At 48.5% G+C, this 14,099-nt stretch overlaps 1 protein-coding gene across 1 annotated transcript in view; it reads left to right on the plus strand.

The window, feature by feature from the left end:
* Positions 1-2,310: 2,310 nt before the first annotated feature.
* The window catches only part of apln (apelin), a 29,683-nt gene continuing 17,894 nt past the window's right edge, over positions 2,311-14,099 (plus strand). The window contains exon 1 of the mRNA XM_035744677.2: positions 2,311-2,891. Coding sequence (XP_035600570.1) covers positions 2,825-2,891 — 67 coding nt within the window. The 5' untranslated portion in view covers positions 2,311-2,824. The remainder of the gene's footprint in view (positions 2,892-14,099) is intronic.

Genomic DNA, 14,099 nt, shown 5'->3' on the forward strand with positions numbered 1-14,099 from the left:
TCCCTATTTCACAGCTGAGTGCTATTGCCAGGCACAGGTTGGGAAGGATGGTCTCGGGGCCCAAGGGTGTAGCCGCGGGGCTATAGCGGTGTGACAGCGCATCCGGCTTGATATTCTTGGATCCCGGTCGGTAGGAGAGGGAGAAGTTAAACTGGGTGAAAAGCAGGGCCCACCTAGGTTTCCTGGAATTGAGACACTTGGCGGTGCGGAGATATTCCAGGTTCTTGTGATCCATCCACACAATGAACGAATGTTCCGCCCCCTCCAACCAGTGTCTCCACTCCTCCAACTCCGTTCTTCACCGCGAGAAGATGACGATTTCCCACATCGTAATTCCTCTCTGTGGTGTTGAGGCGATGAGAGAAGAAGGCGCAGGGATGTAAATTGAGGTCCGGTGCAAAACGGGATGGGACAGCCCTCACTCTGAGGGCTGGCAGTCCTCCACATGTACCTCTTCCGTATCTGCACCAGGTGGTAAGCGTTCCACAGGTCCAACTTGGAGAAAACGGTGGCCCCCTGGAGCGGCTCAAAGGCCGAGGCGATGAGTGGTAGCGGGTAACGGTTCTTCACCGTGATGTCATTGAGGTCCGGCAATCGATGCACAGGCGCAGAGTTTTGTCCTTCTTCTCCACAAAGAAGAACCCTGCACCGGCATGGGAGGCAAAAGGACAGATACACCCTGCAGTCAAGGCTCAGGAGAAGACCCAGATGCAGGCCGTTTCCTAGCAACAAAACAGGGGAGCAGGCAAAGAACAGGTAAAGGGCAGGCAGAGGTCAGTAGTCTAGAGCAGGGTCCGAAAGGTACAGAACGGCAGGCAGGCTCAGGGTCAGGCAGAGGTCAGTAGTCCAGAGCAGAGTCTGAAAGGTACAGAACGGCAGGCAGGCTCAGGGCAGGCAGAGGTCAGTAGTCTAGAGCAGAGTCTGAAAGGTACAGGCTCACGGTCAGGCAGAGGTCACTATTCCAGAGCAGAGTCTGAAAGGTACAGAACGGCAGGCAGGCTCAGGGTCAGACAGAGGTCAGTAGCCCAGAGCAGAATCCGAAAGGTACAGAACGGCAGGCAGGCTCAGGGTCAAGGCAGGCAGAGGTCAGTAATCCAGGGTGGTGTGACAAGGGACAGAACGACAGGCAGGGTCATGGCAGGCAGAATGGTCAAAAACCAGGTAAGCTCGAAAACAGAAACTAGAGACAGAAAGGAGCACGGGGGAAAAAAACGCTGTTAGGCTTTACAAAACAAAATGAACTGGCAACAAAAAAACAGAGAACACAGGTATAAATACACTTGGCATAATGAGGAAGATGGGTGACCCCTGGAGGGGGGGTGGAGACAAGCACAAAGGCAGGTGAATACAGATCAGGGTGTGACAGTGTATGCATGTGTCTGTGCCTATGTTTGTGTTGCTTCACAGTCCCCATAGTTCCTTAAGGTGTTAAGGTGCATTGTTATCAGTTTTTTTTTAATCTAATTTTACTGCTTGCATGAGTTACTTGATGTGGGAAAATAAGTTCCATGTAGTCACGGCTCCATGTAGTACTGTGTGCCTCCCATAGTCTGTCCTGGACTTGGGGACTGTGAAGAGACCTCTGGTGGCATGTCTTGTGGGGTACTTATTGCTCCAATGGCGATAGTGAAACAGGTTGCATTCAACATGATGTGACAAACTATTCCTCTTCTCTATGGACAAAGCTGATAAGAGTACTTGTTACAGTTGTCGTGGTCGCCCGGATAGTTCTCACAATTCGCTACCAGAAATGCAACCTTTCCTCTTTACACGTCTAATAAACAAACGGGGGGGGGGAAAAACAAGTGCATTTATTTCAGAGCCTTTACAGGGAGGGTAGCTTTCTGACTGCTTTGTTCACCACAGAATTAAGCATTGGAAACGAAACCAGACGAATTACTCAGAGTCTGTGAAACAAACAACTCGAGAGATTGGATCAAGCCAATGAGTCTGCTAAGTTTTTCCTAAGGGGACACTGACTTGAAATAATGCAAAACATTTCAACGCCATGCCCTTAGTCTCTAAGGACTGGAGTTTTAGACAGAGAATAGTAGAAGGGAGCTCCATTCAAAGACTACTTTATCATCAAGAGCATGTGGTTGGTTATTATGATAAACCTTGACACCCCCCACCACTCCTCCTTCCCTACCCCCGCCTGCCTTTCCTTCCCTCTCTGTCTTTAGTGGGAGGGTCGATGTGTGTGTGTGGGGGGGGGAGCATTGTGGGTGGGGTGGCCCCCTTCTCCAGGACCCACAGAGTCAATGATACATAAGCCACATGACCGACTGGGCTCCTGTTATCCAAGGCAAACAGAGGACTTGCACACACATACAGCCAGACAGACCTGCTTCAAACTGCAAGCTGACTCCCAGCACATTCACAGCTCCACTGAACTTGGCACAGGCTGCCGTGTTCTCCGAGAAGGAGGGGAAAAAAGCTGCACACCTCCGTGGGAGAGCTCAGATAAAGACGTGCCTTCAGTCTTGGAGTGGCGTTGTCTGTCACACACTGATATACAAATACGCATTTAGACACACACACATACAGAAATACACACACGCACCGGGCAGGCAGGCAGGCAGCCAGACACACACACACTCCCAGGCACACAAACACACGCACACACCAGGGTGCATACAGAGGCACGCGCACACTCACTCTTACACACACACACAGAGAGAAGCAAACAGTCTTGCTCTCTCCCTCTCTCTCCCTTGCTCGCTCAGTCGCTCTCTCTGCCTCTCTCCCTCCCTCCCATCCACACACACACACCACTACAGTATATCAGCTAGCGACTACCGGAGAGCCAGAGGGGAGTGCAGAAATGAATGTGAAGATCCTGACGCTGGTGATTGTGCTCTTGGTGTCTCTGCTGTGTTCTGCCAGTGCTGGTGAGTACAGGGCTCGCTCGGGCTTCTGCCTGTAGCCTCCCTATGCTTTCTATTTTCTCCCTCTATATCGGCCCTGAGGCTCGGCTAAGGCAGCTGTAGTTGATCAGTTACCCAGTGTGATTAGCCTTGTGTGCCACTGAAAGGGAAGGAATATCAGTGACTGTGTACAGTACTGCAGTGCAGTGGTTTCCATGTTATTGTTGCCGGGGCTGTATTTTGTGTTGAAGTTTATAAGGTGCTATAGGTCATATGCTTTCACTTGATTCAGCTTGAGGGACAGCCGAGATTGTGGCTCATATGAAATATTTATGGGCTTTTATTTTATTGGCCATTGCTGTCTATGCTGAGTGCTGTGGCTGAGTGTTGTCAAGGCTGTATTGCCAAATGACTGTTGTGACTGTTATGAAACAGACAGTGGACATGGCATGGCACATGTACTGCAAAGGTAGTGTGGGGAAATAAATCAACCATTGCTGGTAGAGGCATAACTGGTTGTACAAATGTAATTTCACCTGATCTAATGCATTTATAATGTATCAGTGTATCGCTATAACTACATTGTAGCAACGCTCATGCCTGTTCTCATGGTAATCCAATGCTCTGATTCATTTGGTGTGCTGCTGATGAGGATTGTATTTAGAATGTCTATGGGGGAGGCACATAATCCTAGATGCATGGTTGGATGGTCTCTTGAGGAGCTCAATTTGTGCTCCTTTGTCACAGTACATTTCCGTAAGGTGCTGCCGCAGCTCTGGAGCCATTGTGTTGGACTCGAGTGTGAAATGAGAATCTCTGTGCGTACAAATTACGACAAGCCACGACGAACGTGGAGAATAGTATCTGGAGGTATTTCTCAGTGGTGGGTCATGGGAGTAGGAGCCTTGAGTGATGTGGGAGGTGTGTGGGGGGGGCTGACCATTGGCCAGCCTGCAGATGTGGTGCAGGTAACAGTGGAGTGTGAAAACACAACAGTGGGTCTTGTGTCAATGCTTCTAGCTACCTCTCTGAGGATTGACATCTATCTATGAACCACTGCTGGTCGGCATGTGCGTGTACATAATTGTGCATCTGTGTATATCTACTTGTATTATGTGCCTGACTGTACATGCATCTGCGAGGTATACTGGCCACACTTGGCGTATAAAACGGCAAGGTGCAGCAGTGAGAGCTCATGTCTCCCATGCTTCCGAGCGTTGCATTCATTACGGTGTGACGTGCTATTTTTGGTCTCGGCCACACGAGTAAATGGGAAGCAATTATCCTGCATTACGGTCAGTGTCGTTTTTCACAGCCCCTGTGTGTGCCTGACCATGTTCCACGCCCGAGAGCTCACCACCGCGCTACACGTCCCCTTCCCTGTGCTCTGATGACGGAGGAAAAGAAGCTGTGCGAGCTCAAAAATGCTTATTCAAATTATTCTACGTCTTTCAGGACATGCTGCCTATATGTGCTCTTTCTCCTTGCCTGTTTCCCTGGCTGGTACTATAGAATTGTCTACATTGAGAGGGAGAAAGGGAGGCTACTGTATAGCAGCGTTAGTGGGTGTGGGGAGAGATGGATGCTGCTAGTTGGAGCTGGAGTCTGTGCCTGTGCCTGTGCAGCACCAGCCTCTGCTACATGCGCTGTGCTGTCGCGGGAAGGTGTCGGGAGAAGGCTCTGTGTGTAGGAAGTGGGTGTGAAGCCTTTCATCTTGAGACAAATGCTTTTCCAGTTCACCAGGAGTTTTCCCAGGTTATCTGTTTTCAGGCGTGTGTGTGTGTAGACTGAAGCACTGGCATGGTCAGGCAGAGAAAGGGTGGGGACTTGTGTGTGTGTGTGTGTGTGTGTGTGTGTGTGTGTGTGTGTGTGTGTGTGTGTGTGTGTGTGTGTGTGTGTGTGTGTGTGTGTGTGTGTGTGTGTGTGTGTGTGTGTGTGTGTGTGTGTGTGTGTGTGTGTGTGTGTGTGTGTGCGTGCGTGCGTGTGTGTATGTGCCTGCTTGTGTGTCCATGTGTGTGTGTTTGGCAGTCAGAGCTCATGGTGCAACAGGCGACAGAACCTCAATCTAACACTCCCCTCCGGCAGTTCTTCAGTGTCACCGAGTAGATTCAGTAGCACTACAGTGGCCTTGCTGGTTCTATATCACCATCCCTGAACAGCATACCGTACCTCAATTACCCATCTTCAAAAAGGCACACTCTACCTTGAGAGCAAGAGAGAGCAGGCAAAGCCTCAGATGTGGTATTCATAATTCATTCTGAAGGCGATCACTTGTCTTCCTCCCCCTCTAACTCTTAAGGGCTGGTATGTAAACAATCCGTATTGTGGAAACAGTCTGGCCTCTCAGGCCTGTCAGCCGAGATATCAAAACCCCATCTTTCACAGGCACAGAAACACCTCTGCCCATATCCCTAAATGCAGAGAGTTTGCACGGGAGGAAAACAACAGATGCTGACACACACACACCACACACACCACACACACACACACACACACACACACAAAAGGCACAATGCTTCTGAGGTGTGTGATGTTAGAGGCCTGGTTGACTCCCGGTTGACACCCAGGCACATTTGAACAGGTGAGGTGGTTGTTGGTTTTGTGAGGTGGGCATGATAGGAGGGCTCCTCTTACTGGAATTATATATGGGAGACATCATCTGCATTCGAGTAGGGAGGCAATTTCACGTGAGCTGTCAGCAATGCTATCATTCCGTGTTAAACCTTGATGTGTTGTCGGTTCTCGGGATTCGGGCACCAGCATAGTCCCGACTCAGCTGCACCTGTGGTGCTTTCTGGGTCAGGGAGAGCCACAGAGAGGCCCGGAGAAAAGAAATACAGGCCCTCATTAAGGCACCTACATCCACACAATGTTTCTTTTCAACAATCAAAAAAAAAAAGAGGTAAAAGGGAGGCGGCGAGGAAAAGCCAAGATATTTGGCGAAACAACATCAATGGGACCTATGCTAACAGTACCCAGGAAGCCTTAAATCATAATCCCAGCTCCTTCACACTGGCTCTGGTAATGTAAAGAGTTTTTTCGTGTCCCCTGTTGCTGCAGTGATTATATGGGCCGTAGAGAGAACAAAAACAGGCAAACTTTTCCAGATGTCCTGTAATAACATAATAATGGTGGGCAAAACATTTGCGACAGAGTGGGCGCAGTAGTTAGGTTATTAGGGGATTATGGGGAATCATTCAGAGGGTCTAGCTTAGCTGGGCGAGTGAGTGGCAGCTGGGTTTGTCTTGTTCTCTCCCACACACACAGATACACATGCAGAATAACACATTGTGAATAACCTGGATTTCCTCTCTACGCAACGCTGGCAGAGAATCAGAGCCAAACCATCAGTTTCAAGATAGGACAGCTAGTCTGAGAGACACGGCACAGACACTCAAGGCTCTGTCTCTTTACAGAGGCAAGCAGACATGCGCAATAGACAGCGAGAATGTTTGACCACTGGCTACAGTATGGTGCATGGTGACAATCCTGAATGGACACATCATGTAGGCCTAGTTTCATTCTTTCCACCCCCAAATCAGGAAGAGCAAATTATTGTATTGCCCTCGCCACTTGCCTGTCATGTAAATGAATGACAAACATGGAGAAACCAAAATACAGTCCTAAATCCCTAGTAAAAATCCATAGCCTGCGATTTACTGTATTGAAAAAACAGTCGGGTCTTGTTGACGTCAATAATAAAGTCTTGGGACTTTATTCGTGTTTTTGCGATAAGCCACTTCATACTGTACATTGGTATGACTCCCACTCGCCGTGGACTTCATATAAACCGTCCACAATTGCGTTAGAGGAGAGGGAAGAGATTTGGGGGGGAAATCATAAGTCAATCGGTAGGCTCCATGACGTTAGCATATGCGACTGCTGAGGCGCTGTATTGTAATTCAGAAATCCGCTGAATGAATAAATCAACTCACTTAGAACTTCGGCCAGAGGTGTAGGCCTATGCATTAGGAGAAAGACACAGGGAGCGGAACATAGAAGGAAAAAAAAGAAAGGGAAGACAGAGAGAGAGCGGCCATCTTGGAGCACAAGGGTCGTTTAAGCTTTCAGTGGCGAGGGGAGCGCCATGCACGACACTGAAATATTAAAAAGCCTCTAAAAACTTCACAGCTGGTGGTCTCACTTGCCTTCCCAAATTGTTGCAGGTGGACGAACAAGAGCAATAAAAGGTGGCATGCAACGGTAGTAAAACAATTAGTCTTGAAACACTCTCTGCCTCTGCCTGACCCTGAATCCATTATGTGGTCCTAGCTGTTCCGGAGTCGGGCCTAAGTCTGTCTCCCTCATATGAGAGCTATGAGAATGCTGCCCTGGGGCAGATGGTTGGGGTTACCCACCATGCTAGCCAGGCCTCTTCTAAGCACCACCAGATCCCTATCCCCAGGCCCAGGTTACTCCCATTCTCGCACCTAATAGCTTAATCAAAGCCAGATATTTTTCAAAAAGCTGCGCTAGTTCCACCAGGGGCTCAATATTAACGTGATTTATGACTCCCTGTTCAAACATTAAGTGTTACATTTAAAGTGGGTGTCAATTGGGATACAATCGGAGTGGACATTTTTATTAACAGCACACCAAAAACCACTGAATAAATATTCTAGAGCCGTTGGAATGAATGAATGGAGCTTTAATTACCTACGCGGTCAATTTACGCAAAACATGGAAGGGGAAAATATTACTCTTGAACAGTGGTGGTCACAGGTATCATTTCCCATCATTTCTTGTGGCCAAACACTGTTTTGTTTCATCTCGTTCTTTCATGACAGATATCCATAATTCAATGCTTGGAAAACACAGGAGCAGCTGGACATCACTTTCGAATGAGGTGAAACAGAAAGACAGTGGAATGAAAATATAACCAAAGGCAACTTTGTTTCCCTATTAATGCTAAAACCACATACAGCACACTCAATATGGACACAGTCCGTTTACCTGGTCCAAGGCAAGACACAGCTGGCACTTGTTAGGGACTGTTATTGATAAGGAGGACTGGGGAGATTCATGCAAATTCCGAAGTCGTGGATCATGCATTGGGGATGATGGGGCTGTGCAAAGGGGGCTTTGCAGATTTTGGGAACACTTACCAGTGCCCCCACTGGGTTTAGTCTTACCTCCCAGGCCCTAGGCCACAGGATATCCTTATTTCGGCTATGCCTCTTTATTCTCTCAAAGACACGCATACAAAGTCAAGGTGGTGGAGGTGTACCTCCTTTCTCTCCCCACCCCTCCCGATTTAAATGAAACGCATGGAACTAGAAACTATCAGATCACTTTTCCTTCCTATACCCAAGTGGGCTACGCAGGGAATCATTCATTTATGAAACAATACATTATTCACGGCGGGAGGAAGTTGCCATTGTGCGTAGTTTGTTTACTAATGGTATTTGACTATGTCACGCATGCAGAAGAGAGAGAGAGAGAGAGAGAGAGAGAGAGAGAGAGAGAGAGAGAGAGAGAGAGAGAGAGAGAGAGAGAGAGAGAGAGAGAGAGTTCCATCGTGGGTCAACCAGCCTGTGACTGATGGGTGGAATCTCTCAATATGTTTCCTAATGGCCATATTTGGAGTAGGGCTGGACCTCCCACAGTACCTCTTTCTCGATCTCATTTACTGACGAGGAGAGAGAACGGTTCCCTCCTTTCTTTGCTGGCCCCTGACGATGAACAGATGTTTGTGAAAGAGGAAAACAAGAAGTGGGATACATAACCGTATGTCTCGTTCAGGCAGAACGTTTAGTCAAGTAGCGGCGGAACATCTCAACATCTCAACGGGGCGGTAGGGTAGCCTAGTGGTTAGCGCGTTGGACTATCTGCTAACCATGTGTATGTGACAAATAAAATTTGATTTGATTTGATTTTGAGGTTAGCATGTGCAGTGCGTTTGTCAACAAAACGCTGTAAGAAGCTTATATATTGAAGTTTTAATTGACCCAAGGGACAAGTATCTATACCACAGTTTGTATATAAAACCCTTTTAGAAAAGCCTTACCCCTTGACTCGAACGTTCACAGGAATATTGTTATAAATGCAGGTGGCATAAATCCTGCTACTACTAGGATGTCTGCCAGTCGGGTAAGAGTAGCTGACTAGGCTGTTCACCTATGTGTGCGTTTGCTGTTTTACCTAACCATGTCCGACGTCAAAATGCCCTCATTAGCTGAGAAACAGCCTCATGCAATGTTGATGCTATGTTCCTTTAAATCCTACCCTAATGTAGAGGCACTGATCCCTAAAGTAGCAGAACTGCAGTGAACCTTTGGCGTCTCACATACACACACACACACACCTCCCCTATAACATGGGAGAGGGCACGTCAGTTCACAGCAGGGGGGCAGTGATGACACAAGAGAGGGAAGGGGCGAGAGCTGGTGATTCACATTTGATTAGCGTGCCCATGGAAACGGACGGTTGGAGGATCCCTCTGCCCTTGCCTTGCTGTTTCTGGAGATTAAAGCTACACCCACCTCACCTCCTCGCTGATTAGTCTACATACCGACCGACGTGCTGGGCCTCGGCCCGCTACTGCTTACTGGAATATCCAGGTCTAAATCGCCATTCGCCTACTGCTACCTCCAGCCTCCTACTCTTGGTGTTAAATCCTCTCTCAGACAGCAGGCTGCTACCGAGTTCAGGGAGAAATCCATCTTCAAATGCTATGCGTGATCGGCTCTCCGATTTTGCCTTGTATTTAAAAGGCCCTAAAATGTCGTAAACTCCTCGCCATAGACTCACACCAATCCACTGAGTTGGATGGTGGATGAATGAAAGCAGCCAGGAGGTCCAGTGGTGGACTCCGTTGCCTCAGTAGTTGGTGCCTTCAGCATCGCTGGCGCCGCCCGAGGCCCTTTGAACACGCAGAGCTTTGACCATAGCTACCAGAGCAGGCTGCCCCGTCTCACACTTCATCACGAAGCACTCTCGCTCATTTGGGAGCATGTGCAGTTCACTCAGAGGGCTGCAACCTCGCAGCCGACCGAGGGGGTAAGGTGGGGCACAAAGGGACATCTGCCGAAACAGAGCGGTCTGCGAAATTTCTTTTTTTTTTTTAATTCTGAGCCCTCAACTTCAGTGAGTGACAGTTAGCAGAGTTTACGGGGGTTAAGTTAGAGCTGGGAACGTGCAGCGGGCCCTACATTTAATGCACTTTCGTTTCCTCTGGGGAGTGGTTAGGGACAAAGCCAGCCTTCATTTCACCCCCACAAACCCATTATTATCACAGACGAGCACCACAATGCTACATATCAAACAGGGAACAGTGGAACACACTGCTTGGAACACTCCGCTCGCCATGAAAGCAAAAGGCTGACACACACACATACAGGGCCCAAGCCCCTCTCGCCCAGGGGAAAGGGTTGAACAAAATAAGCTGCCCAGTCAGGTTAATTATGCGCTGAAATTTGTAAACTGGGAAACCTGATCCATTTCAACTGACAATGTCATTCTTTTTGCTCCCCGAGTGCCTTTCACAGTGGCTGCCATGGTAACATGGGTCTGAAAGTCCGCTAGGGAATGGCACCAGTTTCTGCCAAGGCCCAGAGTTACTGGTAGGCATGCGATTAGCAGCACACTGACAGACTCCGGCTTCAACGGGCAGAACATTTCCAAATGGGGGTTCTGAATGCTGAACAGGGCAGGGGTGTCTGCTCCTTCCACTGCGTTTCCACATCTGAGGTAGTGGTAGATGCAAAGGCGAAAGCTCGACGAGCAGACGGCTAGCAAATCCACCACCATACTTCAGCAGCATCAGCAGAAGCTCTGCTCATGCTAGGGCCAAAAGAGCGAAGCTAGGAAAATGGGTTGGCTTGTACTGCATGCACTTGCCTGATTAACGTGTCTCATTTGTGCCTAAACATTCTTGATCCCCCTCATATACCCCTGGAGGGTGTGGGGTGTGTCTGTGTGTGTCTGGGTCTGTGGGTTAGTGTGTCTGCGGGAGTACTAAACACACAGGGAATCACTAGCTACACGTCCGTGCCTTATTTTAGTGAATGAAGGAAGCATGTGATGGAGACAGTGTACGTCACACTAATAACCATAGCTACACTCACTAGGGTATTTATTCTTACTCTCACGCAAACACATCCCTAGCAGTGTTCCCCATAAGGATCCCCCAGGCAAATGCACGGAATTAGGTGCAAAGCAAACTGTCTCAGTGTTCTGTATGTACAGCTACAGACTATGTGTATGCAATGGTGTGTCTAAAATGCTGCAGATGGTGTTAATGGTATGACATACACATAATAAAGTGCCATCGTACCATTCACCGAAGATGGCTCTTCCCTCGGCTAAGTGGACTACCATGAAGCAGAGTGTCTTTTCTGCGGGGGTTATTACTTCCACGGAAAAGGGACATGCTGTACTGTAGGCTGCACTGATCCATGGTCCTCTGGCTCAGTGGGTTTTGAACAGAAAATGCATCTCTGTCTGAATCAATGGAGCTCATTATCACGTCCCCGTCACCTGTGACATGAGGCACTGAGCCGTTGCCAGCATCATACATGAGCCAGACGACGCCCCATGGTAGATGTGGCATCAAGCGGCGAGGCACTGGGCTAGGCACTGGGCTAGGCACTGGGCTAGGCACTGGAGCCAGTGTTTTACCAAGCGAGGATGCTGGTTCTCTTCTTTTCTGTTGTTTCCTGTTCTCTCCTCCACCTTCTGGTCCCTCCCCTTCTCATCTCTTCTGTTCTCCTCTCCTCTTTCTTCCACTCTCTTCTCGCCTGTTCTCTCATGTCCTCCACCCTCATCTCTCGCCATGGTTACTGCAGAGCAGAGCCCGGTTCCAGTCCGATGCTCTCGTTTCCACTCTATGGCAGCTGCTTGTTTACACATCAAGGGCCTCTCAGGCTGCCTCATCCTCTGCTTCCATGGAAGGATGGAGCGGAGAGAGCAAGATGTAGGGTGTGGAGGATCAGGAGGAAGGAGGGATGGAGGGACAGATGAAGAAAGAGAGAAAACAGAGCAAGAGGGATTGTTTTCCAATCGCTCTGTGAACTGTGAAAGATAATCGATGTAATCAGTTTATCTGAGCAATGAGCAAAGACTAGTCCAGTTAAGAATCAGATGAGATTAGTTGAAACGATGTATTCATTCGCTTTTACGCACAGAAAATGAAACACTGCAAGGATTCAATTTCAGTGCGACACGCTTGAGGAGCCTTGTTGATTCTGTATCCCATCCATAAATAAGCAGTTCAGCCTACTCACCTGTTGCTGGTTTACTCATGGACCTGGAAAGAGAACAAATCTCATATTTCCTGACGACAGAGTTAAGTCTAAAGCCATTGGTAAATGTATAAGTCCAGAGATATGTTACGTGTGCCTCTTGGCATCCTACACAATCAGCTTTTCTCTACAAAAGAAACAGTGCTCCATCCCCTGTGCGCTTCCTCCATCGGCGTGCCACGTCTCAGCAATGTGATATCCAATTTGCCCATGCGGCTATCGATCGCTGGACTTGGCACCAGACAGCAGGCATCCATTTCTCCCTCTCTCTCCGATAGAACGACAAGCGCTGGGAGACGTACAACTCGGCCCGGTTGACGGGGATGCAGGGGCATTGACAGGGAAGGGCTGTCAGAAACGCTGTGTATCGGCCATTCTGAAATGAGATCGAGAAAGTGAAAAAGGCAACGTAATGGATGGCACCTGAGGAGTGTGGTGAAACAAAGGAAGGGGAATTAGATAGCAGCCGACTGGTGATGTATCATTAAAGCCTGGACGCAGGCCAGCTTGTGACACAGCTCTGCATCTCTCAGTCTTCCTCTCGCTCTCTTTCTCCCTCTCTCTCTCTCTCTCTCACCACTTCCCTCTCAGACAGGTCTGAAGAGGCAGCAGCGGTAGCTGCAATATTTCCGGCATTCCAGAAATTCCCTATTAATTCGAGTTTACTTAGGGAATTACCAGAAGGGGAAGAAATGCCTGAGTTTGGTTGTGATGGCGGCCTGGGCTCTGGGGTCAGATGTTGAGATAAGGAGGGGTGGTATCGCGAGAAATATCTAACCTCTGCCATATTGCTTCCTTACCCACTGATCATGTTTGTGGGAATCCCACGGTGGGAAAATATCAAATGGGATGCTACATGTGCTGGATCCATTTTCACAGCAATACGATAGTATAGTGGTTTTTGTTTATGGAGATGAAATGTGCATTAACAAATGATTGCTTTGAGTTGGGCCTCATTTAAAAGGTATTATGTCATTTGGATGGCTGCCTTCTCATCCCATCTATCCAGATATGGCTAAAGATACATGCCTGGAACTGGCCCAGCTTGATACATTCTCTCCTGGTGGGAAGAGTCAATCCATAACTGCCAGTCTTATCACTGGGTCCTGGCTTATTTTTAGCAGCTTTCATTACACCTTTCTTTCCTGTGGCCAGACGGGCGGTAGGGCTGAGATCTGTCAGGAGATGTGCTCCCGTCAGAGCCCAGAGTTGAGCAGCGGCTGACAGCTCGCCGTGGCAGGAAACATCTAAATTGTCTCATTACAGATCCGGGTTATGACAGACTGAGCGACCCAGAGAGGAGACGGAAGCGGGTGATGAGTTGTGTTCAGCACAGCCAGCCCGGGTGTAATTACTGTGTGTGTGTGTGTGTGTGTGTGTGTGTGTGTGTGTGTGTGTGTGTGTGTGTGTGTGTGTGTGTGTGTGTGTGTGTGTGTGTGTGTGTGTGTGTGTGTGTGTGTGTGTGTGTGTGTGTGTGTGTGTGTGTGTGTGTGTGTGTGTGTGTGTGTGTGTGTGTGTGTGTGTGTGCGCATATGTCAAAGTGCCTTGAGATGTCTGGCATTTCATGGGGATATACATCGAAAACATTTTTAAAAATGACATTTGCCTTCTGGTACAATAACGGTTATTCACCATTGTGTAAAACCCTTCAAATCGTGGCGCTGTCTCCATTTCCTGATTCTAATGCTATTCTAAACTGTTTAGAACATGATCAATGAATATCAAGTGTCAAAATATGTTGGGGGTTCAACCACTGTGTGCTGTGTGTTGATACGTCTGCTTTCACTGTAATGGCAGGTGGATAATGAATTCAATTCAGGCAAAAGCTGTTCCCCATTCAAATGTGTTTACCTTGTCAGCTGGAGAAGGGGTCTGCATGTGTGCAGCGGAGAGATGTTAATTCAACTCTGGCCTGAAAGCTCCTTAACAGAAGATGAGGATCCACCATCCACCACCCCACTGACAGCCCTTGCTAGTTCATTCGTCAGCC

The sequence above is a fragment of the Oncorhynchus keta genome, chromosome 30, assembly GCF_023373465.1.
Source record: "Oncorhynchus keta strain PuntledgeMale-10-30-2019 chromosome 30, Oket_V2, whole genome shotgun sequence".
In the NCBI taxonomy this organism is placed as follows: domain Eukaryota; kingdom Metazoa; phylum Chordata; class Actinopteri; order Salmoniformes; family Salmonidae; genus Oncorhynchus; species Oncorhynchus keta.